Here is a 14,797-nt window from a genome sequence, read left to right as displayed (position 1 = left end):
TTGGGCTCACACTGCTGCCTCCGCCGGAGCCTTTGGTGTTTAAATGAAGAACACAACGTGGTCTGGTTTTAACCAGAAACGGACAATTGACCATTATGTACGAAAGTTTGACAATTAGTGTTTCGTCCTGCTGAAATCAGATATTGTATATAATTCAATGATATTTGTTATTTAATTACACAACCTCTGAAATCGCGTGGGCAGTATCATCAAGTGAAGATTCCATTATTTCTCTTCGCCCTATTTTATCGTTACTTTTTTGTCTTCTAATTTTGATAAGCTGGCGGAGCTCTTCTGGAACTGGATAAATATTTCGTCCAGTGAATCGTGGGGCAATAGAGTAGGTGGGCGGCCAAGGCATCACTGACGAAACTGTAAACTTCCCCACTTCTTTACAGGTATCTAACGTTTCTGTGGACTTTCCCGACGAAGTTGGGGAACAATCTGGAAAAATGGAAATTTAACTCGGACATGAAGCCAAGACGTCCAGGTACTAAGTGGTGAGGAAGAACACTGGAACTACCCCCCTCCCTCCAGCAGGAGTCTGGTGAGTACAATAACAGAACTAAAAATGAATATAGACTTTATTCATTATTTGCACCATAGATCCTAAGACCTTATATTTGTCTCGGAAAAGGTCAAGTTTTCAGTATCCGTCGGCCAAATGCACACGTGACTGGCTTAGTTTGCACACGTCTAAAAAAGTAACTGGGCCTAAAATTTGTACAATGCCTTCTTTTGTGTGTTTGTCTATCTTCAGGTAATTATAAAGTATTTCTAAATCAGGTTGACTGACGTTGGAGCGTTAAGAGCGAGTGAAAGTTAGGAATGTGCAGAACAGTCACGATCCAAAGTTTGTATCCATGTCTGTCGTAGCTGGGGTCTATAGAACACTTGTTTTAGCTCCACGAAGGGAGTGATTAATGATGACTTCAAGACTCCATTATGATAATGGTTTTAGCCTGTTCAGTGCCCTTACACAGTCAAGTACTGATCCAAATTGAGCTAGTGTTTGACCTTCAAATAAACTCGGTTTTAGTTTTACCACACCTTGCTGCCATGATTTGTTAAACTGTCTTAAACGGGTGAACTATAATACACTTTTTTTTAGATAACAGAAATCCTGGGTTTTTTAAGTCATTTGTTTGGTTTCCCTTGCTGTAAGCGGTCGGGACTCGGGTATTCTATCCCATTTGTATTAAAAATTCTGCTGGGCGCTGATCAAACCCATCTGCTCTATGCTGCATTTTTACTTACTTATTACCTTAATATTGACTTCCTTTCCGGGTTTTTTACATCCACTATTCCAATACCGTTGTCTAGTTACTCTTCCCACCATCCGCCTGGTTTGTTTTGCTACGGATGGCTCTTATCTTCACTATTCGTCTCACCTCATATGTGTCATCTTCTTTGGTTTATTTCTTTCATCTCTCTGGACATATTTCTGCAGTTACATATAGACATTGTTTAGTGAGAAGAGAATCCCAAACTAAATAATATGGAGGCAGGACGTCGTGTTTGTGTAATGTGACCAAGTGTTTGTTAGTGTGTAGTGTTAAGTGTGAGTTAATAGTACGTCGTGTTTGTGTAATGTGGCCAAGTGTTTGTTAGTGTGTAGTGTTAAGTGTGAGTTAATAGTACGTCGCGTTTGTGTAATGTGACCAAGTGTTTGTTAGTGTGTAGTGTTAAGTGTGAGTTAATAGTACGTCGTGTTTGTGTAATGTGGCCAAGTGTTTGTTAGTGTGTAGTGTTAAGTGTGAGTTAATAGTACGTCGCGTTTGTGTAATGTGGCCAAGATGCTTCAGTGGTTTCTGGTGGTAGTTATGTTAGTTTATATGAAGCGGCAGAGATAAAACAAACAAGTATCATAAAGTCTGTGTTTTGGGAGAGCAACACCAAGGCAGAAGAAACTTGTTACAGCGAATAGAAACAAGGAATGATGTCACTGGAAGGGAGTCACTGTTCCTTCTTGGTTTCGTCTTCCAAACAATATAGCGAGACAAAAGGCTTTCAAGATTTTAAAAATAAAACCTGAAGGATTAATATAGATAGTCGTGTGGTTATTTAAAAGATTTATACGTAAAAACAATACAACTAACGTACAAAAACAAGGTAATGACTGTACACAATAAATATAAGGTTTAAAAGTCGCTGTATTCTGCGGGTGGTTGGCCTTGTCCACGCACCCCAGAACTCCGAGCTCCTCCCTGCTGGCGCCTAGTTGGAAGACGAACCCTCTCCCGAGCGACTGGTGCCTCAGAAACAGGTGCAGCCTCTACAGGAGCATTAACATCAGATAATTCCACCCCTGGCGCTACGATGATCTCTGCCTCGTCTGCGGCTGCTTGAGTTCTTCGACGAGGGAATTTAGGTCTCGTCCGCTGGGGACTTTGACGCTCTGGCTGGGATGGATCTGAAGCAACGTCTGCGGGCACTGCTTGGGTCACCCGGCGGTTACTAACAGGATTTCTCCTTGCATTGACACGAGCTGCGGTTATAGTTGTTGGCTCCTCAACAGGCGCCTCGGTAGTGGGCGCTTCTGTTCGCTCTGGACGATTTAGCCGCAACCTTGACCCTGTGCCGCGAGGTCTGTTGCGAGTGTTGGGAGCAGCGGTTGTTGTAGTCGAGGTTATATCATCAACATAGTCATAGTATTCATCATAATAGTAATCTGGCGCAACCTCAGTGGTTGTGGTGGTGGTGGTAGTAGTAGTAGGCTTCTTACGTCGTTGGTGATTCTTTGAATCGTTCTGACGATTTGGACGACGTCTGCGATCTCCAGATGGGGCGTCCTGTGGAACATCGTCGAAGATCTGTTCTCTAGGGTTGTTGGACTGCTGCAGGTGGGATGCTCGAGGGCCGTCGAATTCATCATACTGTGGCACAGGCGGGTTGATCCTCGGCCTCTGGCGTTCCCTAGCGTTAAATGGCCCACCCTGTCTGTCACCGTCACCCTGCTGGCCTGACCTTGGCCTGTTGGGACGACGACGACGCAGTGGCCTTCTCGTGGTCGTAGTTGTCGTGGTCTTTTCGTTCGTATAATCGTTATAGTAGTCATCGTAATACTGATCATCATAATAATCGTCGTAATAGTAATCGGGTGCTGCGGTGGTGGTGGTGGTGCGATGCTTACCGAAGGGGCGAGGACGGTTAGGACGCTTTGGGCGATTCCTGCCACCCAAAGGACGTGGCCTATTACCCGAAGGGCGAGGCCTGTCCACATAGATGATCTGAGGGGGAGGCGGGGGGACGGTGGTCGTTGTCGTGGTTTCATATAACTCCTCGTTCCTGTAAAAGAGAAATGTAGATGGATGAGTGGACCAGTGCTGAGCTGCACGCGACATTACAACCAGAGGCCGTCATTTCTCTTACCAAAGTTCATACACTCGTCGAATACATCAACTGTTTAATTGCTATAATGCTTAATGAGAGGGAGTCTTAATATTTTAATACTACTTAAGGACCTATTTAATAACACGCTAAACAGTTACAAGTAAAGCCTCATCTACACACTCTCTCGCGTATAATTTCCTAGACGCAGACATTTACGTCGTCAGGTTGGAAGACAAAGAAGAAAAGTAGACTGAAACTTACAACCTGAACCACTAGCAGTCCTTAAAACGTGACAGTAACGGCGGTTTGTCTTTAGTCTTTCTTGTCTGTAAATATCATGCACTGTTTAACGTAAATGAATAAATGCTATATGGTGAAAAATCTTGTGAACAGCGTTTAATGCATACTGGTACAACATCTCTACAAGTATTACCCTTCAGGCCAACTAATACGTTCAGCATCGTCTTCAGGTTTAGTTAGACGTTCATTAAAGTTTGTTAAATTTTACTTCAATGCTAATGGTACTTACTGAAGTGTTATATTCGGAGATAATATTAAAACAAGTTATTAACCCATTACCTCTTGATTAAATTTTACTTTTGTTCAGATAAACAATATGTAAGCTGAACATTAACCCTTCAGTCACTTGTGAAATAAATCATATGTACACGCCATAATAATGATAATGAAACAATATGTAAATAAAAAGATTAATAAGTTTTAAATATATTTAGAGGAAAATTGGCTAAAAAAAATAATGTCCGGACGAGTCTCGGTGATAGAAAATGGCGGCGTTGACAAACTCCGCCATCTTGGAGCACTGAAGACTTTGACCCAAGCATTGGCTACTTGAGTGAGTGAGAGTGCTCTGGTGAGTAGATGAGTAAATGCATGAGCAGTTGAGTACGTGGGTGAGGTGGTGAGAGTGATTTATCCACCTCCCTTCCGTCACTCGTCTGCTCTAGTCCCTTGAGGGTGAACGCCTGAGAGAGAGAGAGAGAGAGTATCCAGCTCCCTCTGGTTACTCACCTGCTATAATATTTCTCTGAGTTCGGGCAGTCTACCTCGCTGACGTAGTGGCAGATGAAGTTCTTCTGGTCGAACACCGTAAAGTTAGCGCACAGGAAGTCGTATCTCTGGCCGAAGAGACAGTTGTGGTATACCTGGGGAGGAGTGAGAGGGTGAGAGGGAGGAGAGCAAGGGAGGGAGAAGAGGGTGGGATGGAGGGAGGGAAGAGGGTGAGAGGAAGGAAGGAAGGGAGTAGTGGGTGACAGAGGAGAGGGGAGGTGAGAGAGGGGGAGGAGAGAGAAGGAAGGTGAGAGAGAGGAGGAGGTGAGAGAGAGGTGAGAGAGAGGGGAGGTGAGGAGAGAGAGGAGGAAGGTGAGAGAGGGAGGAAGGTGAGAGAGGGGAGGTGAGAGAGGGGAGGTGAGAGAGGGGGAGGTGAGAGAGAGAGAGAGAGAGGGGGGTGAGAGAGAGGGTTGTGAGAATTGGTTGTGACTTGTGAGAGAGAGTTGAGGAGATCCCTTGAAAGAGAAAGTGACAATGGACACTGGAAGGAAAGTAGCACAGAGAGAGAGAGAAAAAGCTGTAACTTTCTATCACTTACGCTGGGAACGAAGGATATAATAATAATAATAATAATAATAATAATATTAATAATGCAGTTATAACAGTAATAATTATAACTAAAAGAATTCAAATGGCTTCAATATCAATAAATCAACAAAATTTGGAATCATAATTATTAACAATCACTTCTGTCAATAAATGAAATAATAATGAGAAGTTGTGTTCTAAGCCCATCTTGTTGATCCTGGAAGTGAAGTATAAACCCCATAACAACAAGACGAAAGGTACTGAATTCTATGATATCTTGAGGGATGTTCTTCACGGTGATGCTCAGCTGGTCATGCACTAACTTATACTTAACCAAATGGAAACTCCTCTCCCACCAGCAGTCTTTAGGAGTTAGGATTCGTGTGTAGCCAGAAACAGGATTGTAGTGGCTTTGTGACTCCTTCCCTCGCGTATGTACTCACCAATGCCATTTTTTTGGGGGGGTTCTATAAGCGCTGTTAAACCTATAGAAGAGGTTCATGTCCACACACTGTGATAGTTTCGTGCCCCTTAGCGGAATGGGACTTGAAAATTTTATGCTGTCAAGTCTGTTAATACACCCGAGGCTCTGATACGGCTCTAACAAGTCCGCAAAATTGTATCCACTCACTGAAGACTCCTTAATTCATTTAGGTTAGATACAGTTTCGACCTGGAGTGTAGGGTAGAGGGACTTCCTGCCTGGTTTGAGGATCTGACAACAGTATCTAGGATGACTTCCTTATTCAGTTTCTTGTCGTCCTTATTTTTATTAGAACTACGTCCTTGTCCGTGTGTGTAGGAGACCTGCACTAAGGTGTTTGAGGTAGCAGCTTTTTTATGTTCTTGTTGCATATACAGTTGTGGTTTTCCAGCTGTCCTTTCCGTATATCCGCCCCATTCTGTTCTCTCTATATCCGCCACACTTTGCCCTCTCTCTATATCCGCCACACTTTGCCCTCTCTCTATATCCGCCCCATTCTGTTCTCTCTATATCCGCCACACTTTGCCCTCTCTCTATATCCGCCACACTTTGCCCTCTCTTTATATCCGCCACACACTGCCATCTCTGTATATCCGCCCCATTCTGTTCTCTCTCTATATCCGTCCCACCCTGCTCTCTCCGTATATCAGTCCCACCCTGCCCTCTCTCTTTTTCCGTCCCACTCGAGTTGTTTTGCACGATTATCTAAGAAGTCTCACTTAGATCACTGAAGTTTTATAGTTTTCTTTTAGGTGTCTTAGGATGAGTCGATTTGATTTCTCACTTCCTTTTATTTATTTTTGTCCTACGCGGTATTTTTATCTTTTGCAGAAAGTTGTTGGTAAGATTGAGCAGAAACAAAACAGTAAAGTGTGATGAAATCTGATGCTTCTTATGTGTTTATTATGTGGAGTTTGTTGTTTACACCTGTTAACCAACCTCCAGGTGCTGGCTCTCTTCCCTTATTATTACTACCATGTGTATGTGCTTATTAACACACACACACACACCAGTATAAACTGTTCACCTTCACCTCGGAGGGAAGGTCCCACACACACACATACACACCTGACACATATGAGGGATGGAGGCATAGAAGCCATCATGGCGGTTGTCGCAGGTGAAGTTGAACTTGGGATCGAGGAGATCTTTCGGGAGCCTGTTGAAGAAGGGATAGTTGCTAAGATCGTAACCAATAAGCTCGTGTGGCAGGTTAGGATCTAGAAGGTAATCTATTTGAGGGTTCCCCGTCAGTTTGGGTTTGTCATCTACCGGCTTCTCTTCGGCAGCAGGATCAGCGGCAGTAGAGTTGTCTTGGGCTGCTGCCAAGCAAGCCGCGAGTAACCCTGTAACAAGAACATTAATTAGTCGAGGAAGGTGATTGAAGATTAACGCTGACACGTTCTGGCGGTGAAATGAATTACTGAAAAACAGGTTGATGGCATACAGGGTGTGTGAGAGAGACTGGCTGACAGTGGGATAGTTTAATGGTGAAACAATACTTAAAGTTAGCAATGGTGAGATGATGGATGACGTGACAGGGTGGTTCAGCAGTAAGTAAAGGTGTATGAATGAATGTCAAGAGTTGGAGGGCGGGTTAAACATCACCAGCAACACAAAGACTACTTCACATGTTCACACTTTACTCTCACTCTGAACTTATCAACATTTCTTTTCTCTAATAAAAAAAAAGACTACACAATCTTACGTACATATCCATAACTCTAGTTTGCTGTCGTTACCTTACGAAATCTTTATTGCTGAACGGGACATAATGCACGCAAGAATCGGAGTGAAAGTGTGTTGACCTGAATCCATTTGTACCATTATGCTAGGGTGTGTTGGGTTGCCTCCTCGCTGTCCTGTTATAACTGGTCACTGAACTTGAGACTTTTTGCATTCTTGTAGATTTATGAACGCTGTACTGTTGCCTACCCTGAACCATGGCCAACTGACTATACTGAACCAACATGCATTAATTGTTTTACCTGATCCTTTCGTCTTGTTGGATACCTGTTACGAATTACCAGCAAAACACACACACACACACACACACACACACGGTTGCAGCGCTTGGAGGAGACCGGGTGAAGCAGAGGGCGCTTAGAGAGCAAAGATAGATGGAGTGAGTGACCGCGGTGATGAGACGATAAACAGAGACTACTCCTTGCGGTATCTCGACCTGCCTCAGTTTTGTCACCTCTTACACGCCCTCAAGAATGATGTGTTTTTCTTCGCGTCGAACCTGTGTTGATGGTTATTTTATCTTGATGTGATGTTGTGATTAACATTATTGACTTAACCAAGGAAGTTGTGGGGGGGGGGGGGCAAGAGACCCAGTGACGCCCGATAAAGAATATAAAGTAACGGGAGTCGCTTCAGGAGAGAGTCGGTGTGGGTGTTGTTTGTCAGCTGTGGTAAAAGGGCAAGATGACCAATGCAAGAAAAGTACCACGAACGAGACCTCTAAATCATGTGTTTACAAGATATTTCCTTTTTAAAGCAGATGACGGAAATCTAACCTAACTTAACCTATCCCAATCCAGTCTAACTTAACCCAACCCAATCTAACCCAGAGACCTTACGATAGTTTTGGTTAGGTTTCGTTAGTCTGTGTCTTGTGAAAAATAAATAGGCTTACGGCCCTGTACGTTTATTTATTTTTAGTGTCCACCTCAAAGGGAAAAAATCATCTTCAAATAAAAGGAACTGGCCAAACATTCATCACTAATTTACTTCTTTAAAAAATCGTTGAATGCCACCATATACCCAAACAGATTGTAAAATAAGTATCAGTAATGGAATAGGTGAATGACTAAGTGTATTTCGAAGACGAGATGGGCAGTGTAGGACATCAACTTGGCCAGAGGATTATGGTTTGTGTCGCCGAGGTTGTGAGGCGCGGACGGGGGGCGACCACTCAGTCACACGACACCCACTGGCCTCTCTGTTTAAAGTGTTGAGTGGTAAAATGGGTCCCAATCCCGGTAGGCCCCAGTACTAGTAGGCCCCACTACTAATAGGCCCCAGTACTAGTAGGCCCCAGTACTAATAGACCACAGTCTTATTGAGTTCCACAGATTATGAAAGGGGGTCCCAAGGTGTCCCAGTCTTATCTATAAGGTGTGATTGGGGAAGCCTCTTAGGACTGAAGCCCACACCACGCGCCATCATTTAGTTAAGACGCAGCGCGCACCTTAAGAACCTACTGGCTAAGTAAGGCCACGCCGTCAACAGAAGGTCGGCTCGAGTCATCACCATCACCTCCACTGCCAACCAGCCACGTACACGCTCTCGAAAGCAATACCAGACACACCTTCTCGCCTACCAATGTGGTACGGTTTGATAGTACCAGTAATTCGTCTAGGAACACAAGTCTTACATCTCTAGTAGTAGTCTCGTGTGTAGGCAAGGACAAGTTTATCTAGACACAACCGGTCAAATTCATCACGTAAAATACACAGGAAAATTCGTCTCTTATCCGTCACATTGTTCTCGTTGTATCAGTCCGCTATGTTCTGGTCTGTTTTCCCATAATGCATAAGTTTAGACTAAGGCTGTTCATGAGTTGCTTTTTAGCAGTTTAGTGAAGAGGTTTGTGTGACATAGAGGATCGTTTATACTATATTTATGAACTTATTCAAACCTCCACCTCCATCCACGTCTTCACCTGCACCTCCACCCTCACCTCCACCCACACTTGCACCTCCACCCCCATCTCTATCTATACCTCCTGCCTCACCTCCACTCACACTACCCAACTCCTCCAGCCATTCGGTCAAGTAACTGTACTTAAAGCCAACTGTTGTGGCACACACATCTGTCCTCCAACAGTCAACTGGTCAGGTAACTGTAACTTGGGGCTACACACCTGTCACTCACTCTGCTTCACTATCAGTCAATCAGTCAAATAACTGTACAGACAACTTGTGTTCTGACTTTCTTGTGTTATAACATTTGTATTATTCTTTTATTTATTTTATTCATTCTTTCATATATTATTTGTTAAATCAGTTTTTTTTTTTAAGCAAAGTTTACGGAGTGGTCCTGACTAATGTTGTCCCCTTCACTGGACACACACACACACACACACACACACTGTTATGTAAGGTTTAGTGGTGTTTTCCTGATGTTCTCTGTCCAGCTGAGGTAATCATCTTTCTCCTCTCCGTACTTCCTGCCAGCTGTTCCTTTGCAGCAGTCAGTAACTGGGCACACTTACGACTCAGCAGGTGGTTGGCTTGCTGCAGATGGTTCAGGATTAGGCCTATACTACGTTTTAACTTTACATAATTCAGATGGTTCTCTCTGCTACAGATGGTTCAGGATTAGGCCTATACTACGTTTTAACTTTACATATTTCAGGTGGTTCTCTTTGCTGTAGGTGGTTGGGTTTTGTACTACATGAGAACAGTTTGTACACGCTCAAGAGACTAAGGGTTAACCTGCAGCAGACTGACTCCCACACTTCGACATATGACAAGAGTTGTGTAATAAGAGCAACATCTAAACATTACGTCACTTAACTACCAGAAGAAACCGTAAATAAAGACTATAGACGTTAAGGGTGTGAGGTGGGTGTAATATCCACAGCACTCACCACAGTTTGCTCACTTACCGTCATGATAAACAGATGTATTGGGAACGTTGATGAAAGCTCGGCTATTTACGGCTTTATTACGACATATTATTAAGACTACGATACATTTTCGTGTTTTGTTTATTTCATATACTCGTACGATAACTTAATATCTGGAGTACGATACAATGTTATGGTGCAAAATTCACCCCATCAGTCTAGAAAGTTTGCCCATTGACACCATGGACACATCCAGCCAGGAATCTGATGGTTTGTGTTTTTAGCGTTATCAAATATTCCTCTCCCTTCATCAGTGTTTATGTCCAGGTTTGTGACACTGACGCCATGGATCTCCCCAAACAGGTTTAGTTTTACATCAGCACTGCAGTCATTAGAAATAAACTATTTTTTGTGCGTAGGGACTTTGCCATGGTCCTTTTTTCTCGAGAGAGAGAGAGAGAGAGAGAGAGAGAGAGAGAGAGAGAGAGAGATCGTCCGGTAACTTTCCCTCTCGCTACAGTAATAAGACACCACCAACTCCTGCCTCCACCTTGTAGTTCCTCGCTGATTCTTATAACCCAATACTCTTCAGTTCCTCCCTGGTGTTCCTGTGTTTCGTGACCCCGGTGGACAGTGGTCGACGGGACAAGGAATGAATATGGGGGGGGAAACAGCAGTAAATTGTACAGGGCAAACACACCAAACCAGGAAGCAATACACGAAAGTAAAAGCCATTCACTCTTGTATATACTCCTAAAGACCAAAGTTCCAGAGTGACGTACTTGTTAAGTCATATTTCACAGCGAGATATACCAGCCTTAAGTGTCATCTTACTGTACAACACATGAAGGAGACTCACACTCTTCCTGGCCAAGACCCGGAACTTCAATGTAATCGAAGATCATTTGGTCCGGTTTATGGATTATTTTTTCCCCCGTATCAAAAGGTTCAGTTAATCGGTAAGTTACAAACTGGAAATGCATCGGTTCAAGTCTACAGTTTAACTCTTGTCAGCGAGATGATGATGATGACGACGAATTGTAATATGTGCAGGAAGTGTCTGAGTGAGGAACACTGAAGGTAAACAAACTCCACCAGTACTAGAACACAGCCAGAACAGTGAAGAGAACACAGCCACACACAGCCAGAACAGTGAAGAGAACACAGCCACACACAGCCAGAACAGTGAAGAGAACACAGCCACACACAGCCAGAACAGTGAAGAGAACACAGCCAGAACAGTGAAGAGAACACAGCCACACACAGCCAGAACAGTGAAGAGAACACAGCCACACACAGCCAGAACAGTGAAGAGAACACAGCCACACACAGCCAGAACAGTGAAGCCACACACAGCACAGAACACCACACACAGCCAGAACAGTACAGTAAAGAGAACACAGCCACACACAGCCAGAACAGTGAAGAGAACACAGCCAGAACAGTGAAGAGAACACAGCCACACACTGCCAGAACAGTAAAGAGAACACAGCCAGAACAGTGAAGAGAGAACAGTGAAATAACCCAGACCAGCAGAAGACATGAACATCTCAACAACAATCGACAGTGAAACAAGACCAGTAAAATTAGATTAATTTCACCAGTGGACCCTTAAGAGACCACACGCCTACCCGTTCAGTAAAAGGTGAGCGACGACACTGCTATTGTCAGGAAGAGAGAAGACGTTTTGGGTTCACCCCTGAAGAGCAGAACATTAAGAGAGCCATTAAGCGGACAATAACTAATAAGAAGCCAGACACGTGAAGATTATGGCTGTAATGGAACGGATGGAACCTGGCAGACGGTGGTAACAACGCTCCCACCGTGACTACATGATCGTGTGTACACGAGTGAAAGTGACTTGTGTGCATGCTAGAAGCTGTGTGTGCTCCTTAGACACACACACACACACACACACACACACACACACAGAAAACCCCATCCCTTATGAATGAAGTCTATTCAGATCTTTTGTTCAGATACTGACTTACGAACTAATACGAGACGATGCCTTAGTCCCAACCAAGAACTCAACATAACTTGACCTGAGACAACTTGCCCGTCTGTATAAACACATACAATAAACCTTACCACCTTGTGTTCTCTGTGTAGATACTAATGTGTCGAGAAATATTTAAAAAAAAATGGGGGGTATTCTATCCAGACAGACTCGATATAATTTAATCCGAGACAAACTGTCCCTTACCCATCTGCTATCCTCACTCCTCCACCGGTGTCCCGAGCAGTTCTACCTGACACACCCATTGTTGCAACCAGTTGAGGGCGGCCGGAAGGGAGGTGCCTACAGCGTCTACTGAGGCAAGGACCTCGACCCTCTAGCGCCGCCCACCATACAGCACTAACAAAAACACCAAAGCGGCCTGGGAGTGTTAGCCTAGCCTGCCTGGTACCTACCACAATTACCTGTACAATTCCCTCACTTGACTGTCGATGTTTAGGTTTCATGCCAAATGGATCTGTCACCAATAGTAGTGGAACCCGTTAGGAATGGCACCCATTTGACCAGTCACCTTCAAGTAGCCTCCTGAGGCTCCGACTCGTGCTCAGTCAACCAAAGGGCACAATCTGTCCCCGAATTCCTCCCTGCTGCAACTTACTCCTCACAGTCACCTACAGTTCCTCAATACCCGCGTTTTGTGACCATCATTGCAGGGTCAGTACAGTGAAACCCTCACACAAGCTATTCGTAATGTTTACTTCGGTCAGACATTTCGTCACTTGTTATCGTTACCCCTAAAAGCAAGTCCGAAGCATTGACAAGTCACTTAACCAGGTTATCAATCAGTCCACACAGGGGCGAGGGTTTTTAGCTGCACCAATAATTTTATTGTCCCCTGAGAATACTTCCCATCCGTGAGTTGGAGAAGTGAGCGAGATAAATAGAAATGGATCTCGGATTAATGTAGTGCAGTATATAAAAATAAGTCTCTCTCTGATGTGTTGGGCACTATATCCCTCTTGTTCTGATGAGTTAAGGTTATATATATATCCCGATGTGTAGGGAAACTGAGGAGGGTTCACCTCTTACCTGCGTGTACAGCACAGTATTATATTAACTGTGGCAGTCAAGTGATTTATGACGTTCACAGTGGCTGTCGCCTGACACACACACACACACACACACACTAGCTATGCGGGCGGGCGCATCTTTGTCTTTTGGCCTATCACACTTTATATACGTAAAAAATAACCTGATAATACTGCCGCAACACACTGTTGCAATACACTGTGGGCCGTGAGTACTGTACAGGCAGGTAACACCCGGGTCGTCTGTAGTTCCCCGTCTCACTCTCTCCACCTTCATCATCAAACACTAACCACATAAGCGGAGAACTTAGATTAAATATTGTTAATCTGGCCAGTTTGTTGATGATACGATGTGGAAGATAGAACAATATACTGTACGTGTTCAATGTCGTTCTCCCTTTAAAGCACCAACTTTTAAAGCCGGTTGATCCTGACATGAAAATATCGTAGGTCAGATGTAAACACCTGACAAGTTCTAAGGGAAGCGGCCCTCCTGTTGATTGGTTATGTAACTTTTTTCATGCTGTTGACATAGTAGTTATGATCACCATCCACGGTGACGGGGAAGGAGTCATTCACAATAATTAGACTGCTACAGCTGCCTCAATGTTACTTCCTGGTGCCCGTGTTGTCCCAGGTAAAACTAGTCCACCTGGTTGAGGCATCATACGGGAAGGTCACCTGACAGCAGGAAGGAGACATTCTTTACATACTGTACTCCCAAGACGAGGTTGTAACGGAGGCTTAACCTTAAGAAAATGTCAGAGTTTACTTGATATTTGATGTTTTAAATGCGTGTCCTTTATATCATGACATAATTAACTTTACACTGTGACTGTTATTTACTGTACCTCAGACTGTCGGTCAGTACAGTACTGTGCTGATGGTTGGTATTACTACATCGTATAAAGAAATTGCTTCATTTTTTGTTACAGAAGCTGAAATTGTCTGAGGACTGGGGGATCATACAACAAGTAGTCCTTAAGACTCTGGTTCTTTGAAGCTTACAGCCATGATTGAAGAACTGTTGAACGTGTGGAGTGCCATGCTAGAGTATTTCTCTGAAGTTTGGGAGACCGTGATGGAAGGCCTCTTTGATTCTTGGATGACAGTACTTCAAGAAATCAATGGGGATTGTAGAGCTGTGCTTCTAGACTTCCCTGAGGACTGGAGGCATACATACCAAGAATTGGTACATCTCTGTGATTTTGTACATAATGAACTGTATGACACCTGGGAGTATACACATCATCAACTGTTTGAGACCTGGGCTATTACACTACGACCATTGTCTGAGATCTGGAGGTTCATCCCTGAAGAACTGCTCGAAGCCTGGAGGTCTGAATCTCGAGAACTGAATGACTCGTGGATTCTCATGCTGGAAAATCTCTCTCAGGGTTGGGTCACCAGGCTTCACCAACTGCTTGAGACGTGGGATTCAATTTGTGCTGGTCTTTTTGACGAACTGGGTAACTTTATTAAAGTTAAAATATGTAAAAAATAAAATGTTGTCGTATGAGCAGCGAAATTATCAAACAACAAATCTAGCGAATCAGAATCGATAATCCACCTAACACAGCCACACTGGGCGGGGTGTTGTTAGGAGTCGAGTTACTCTTTCAGAGATTGTATTAGCTTGAGTGTAGTTCCCTTGATTAAGCTTAGGAGGCAAACTTAGTTTTTTTATTTAGAAACAGCAAAAAGGAAAATGTTAAGTTAAAGTTAATTGCTGTAAAACAAAAAGAAAAGAAAATGGTT

At 43.8% G+C, this 14,797-nt stretch overlaps 2 protein-coding genes across 2 annotated transcripts in view; one reads left to right on the top strand and one right to left on the bottom strand.

The window, feature by feature from the left end:
• The first annotated feature begins 398 nt into the window (after positions 1 to 398).
• Positions 399 to 14,551, top strand: LOC121858351. The gene is made up of 2 exons (XM_042354777.1): positions 399 to 547; positions 13,975 to 14,551. Exon 2 carries the CDS (start codon positions 14,052 to 14,054, stop codon positions 14,541 to 14,543), a length of 492 nt encoding a protein of 163 aa, XP_042210711.1. The 5' UTR covers positions 399 to 547; positions 13,975 to 14,051; the 3' UTR covers positions 14,544 to 14,551.
• LOC121858350 (proteoglycan 4-like) overlaps positions 2,060 to 14,797 on the bottom strand; it is a 53,867-nt gene continuing 41,129 nt past the window's right edge. The window contains exons 3-5 of the mRNA XM_042354776.1: positions 6,481 to 6,758; positions 4,363 to 4,496; positions 2,060 to 3,288 (exon numbers count right to left, since the gene is read on the bottom strand). Coding sequence (XP_042210710.1) covers positions 2,142 to 3,288; positions 4,363 to 4,496; positions 6,481 to 6,758 — 1,559 coding nt within the window. The 3' untranslated portion in view covers positions 2,060 to 2,141. The remainder of the gene's footprint in view (positions 3,289 to 4,362; positions 4,497 to 6,480; positions 6,759 to 14,797) is intronic.

Source organism: Homarus americanus, unplaced genomic scaffold, assembly GCF_018991925.1.
Source record: "Homarus americanus isolate GMGI-L3 unplaced genomic scaffold, GMGI_Hamer_2.0 scaffold57980, whole genome shotgun sequence".
NCBI classification, from domain to species: domain Eukaryota; kingdom Metazoa; phylum Arthropoda; class Malacostraca; order Decapoda; family Nephropidae; genus Homarus; species Homarus americanus.
This window is presented reverse-complemented; position numbering and strand designations above follow the sequence as displayed.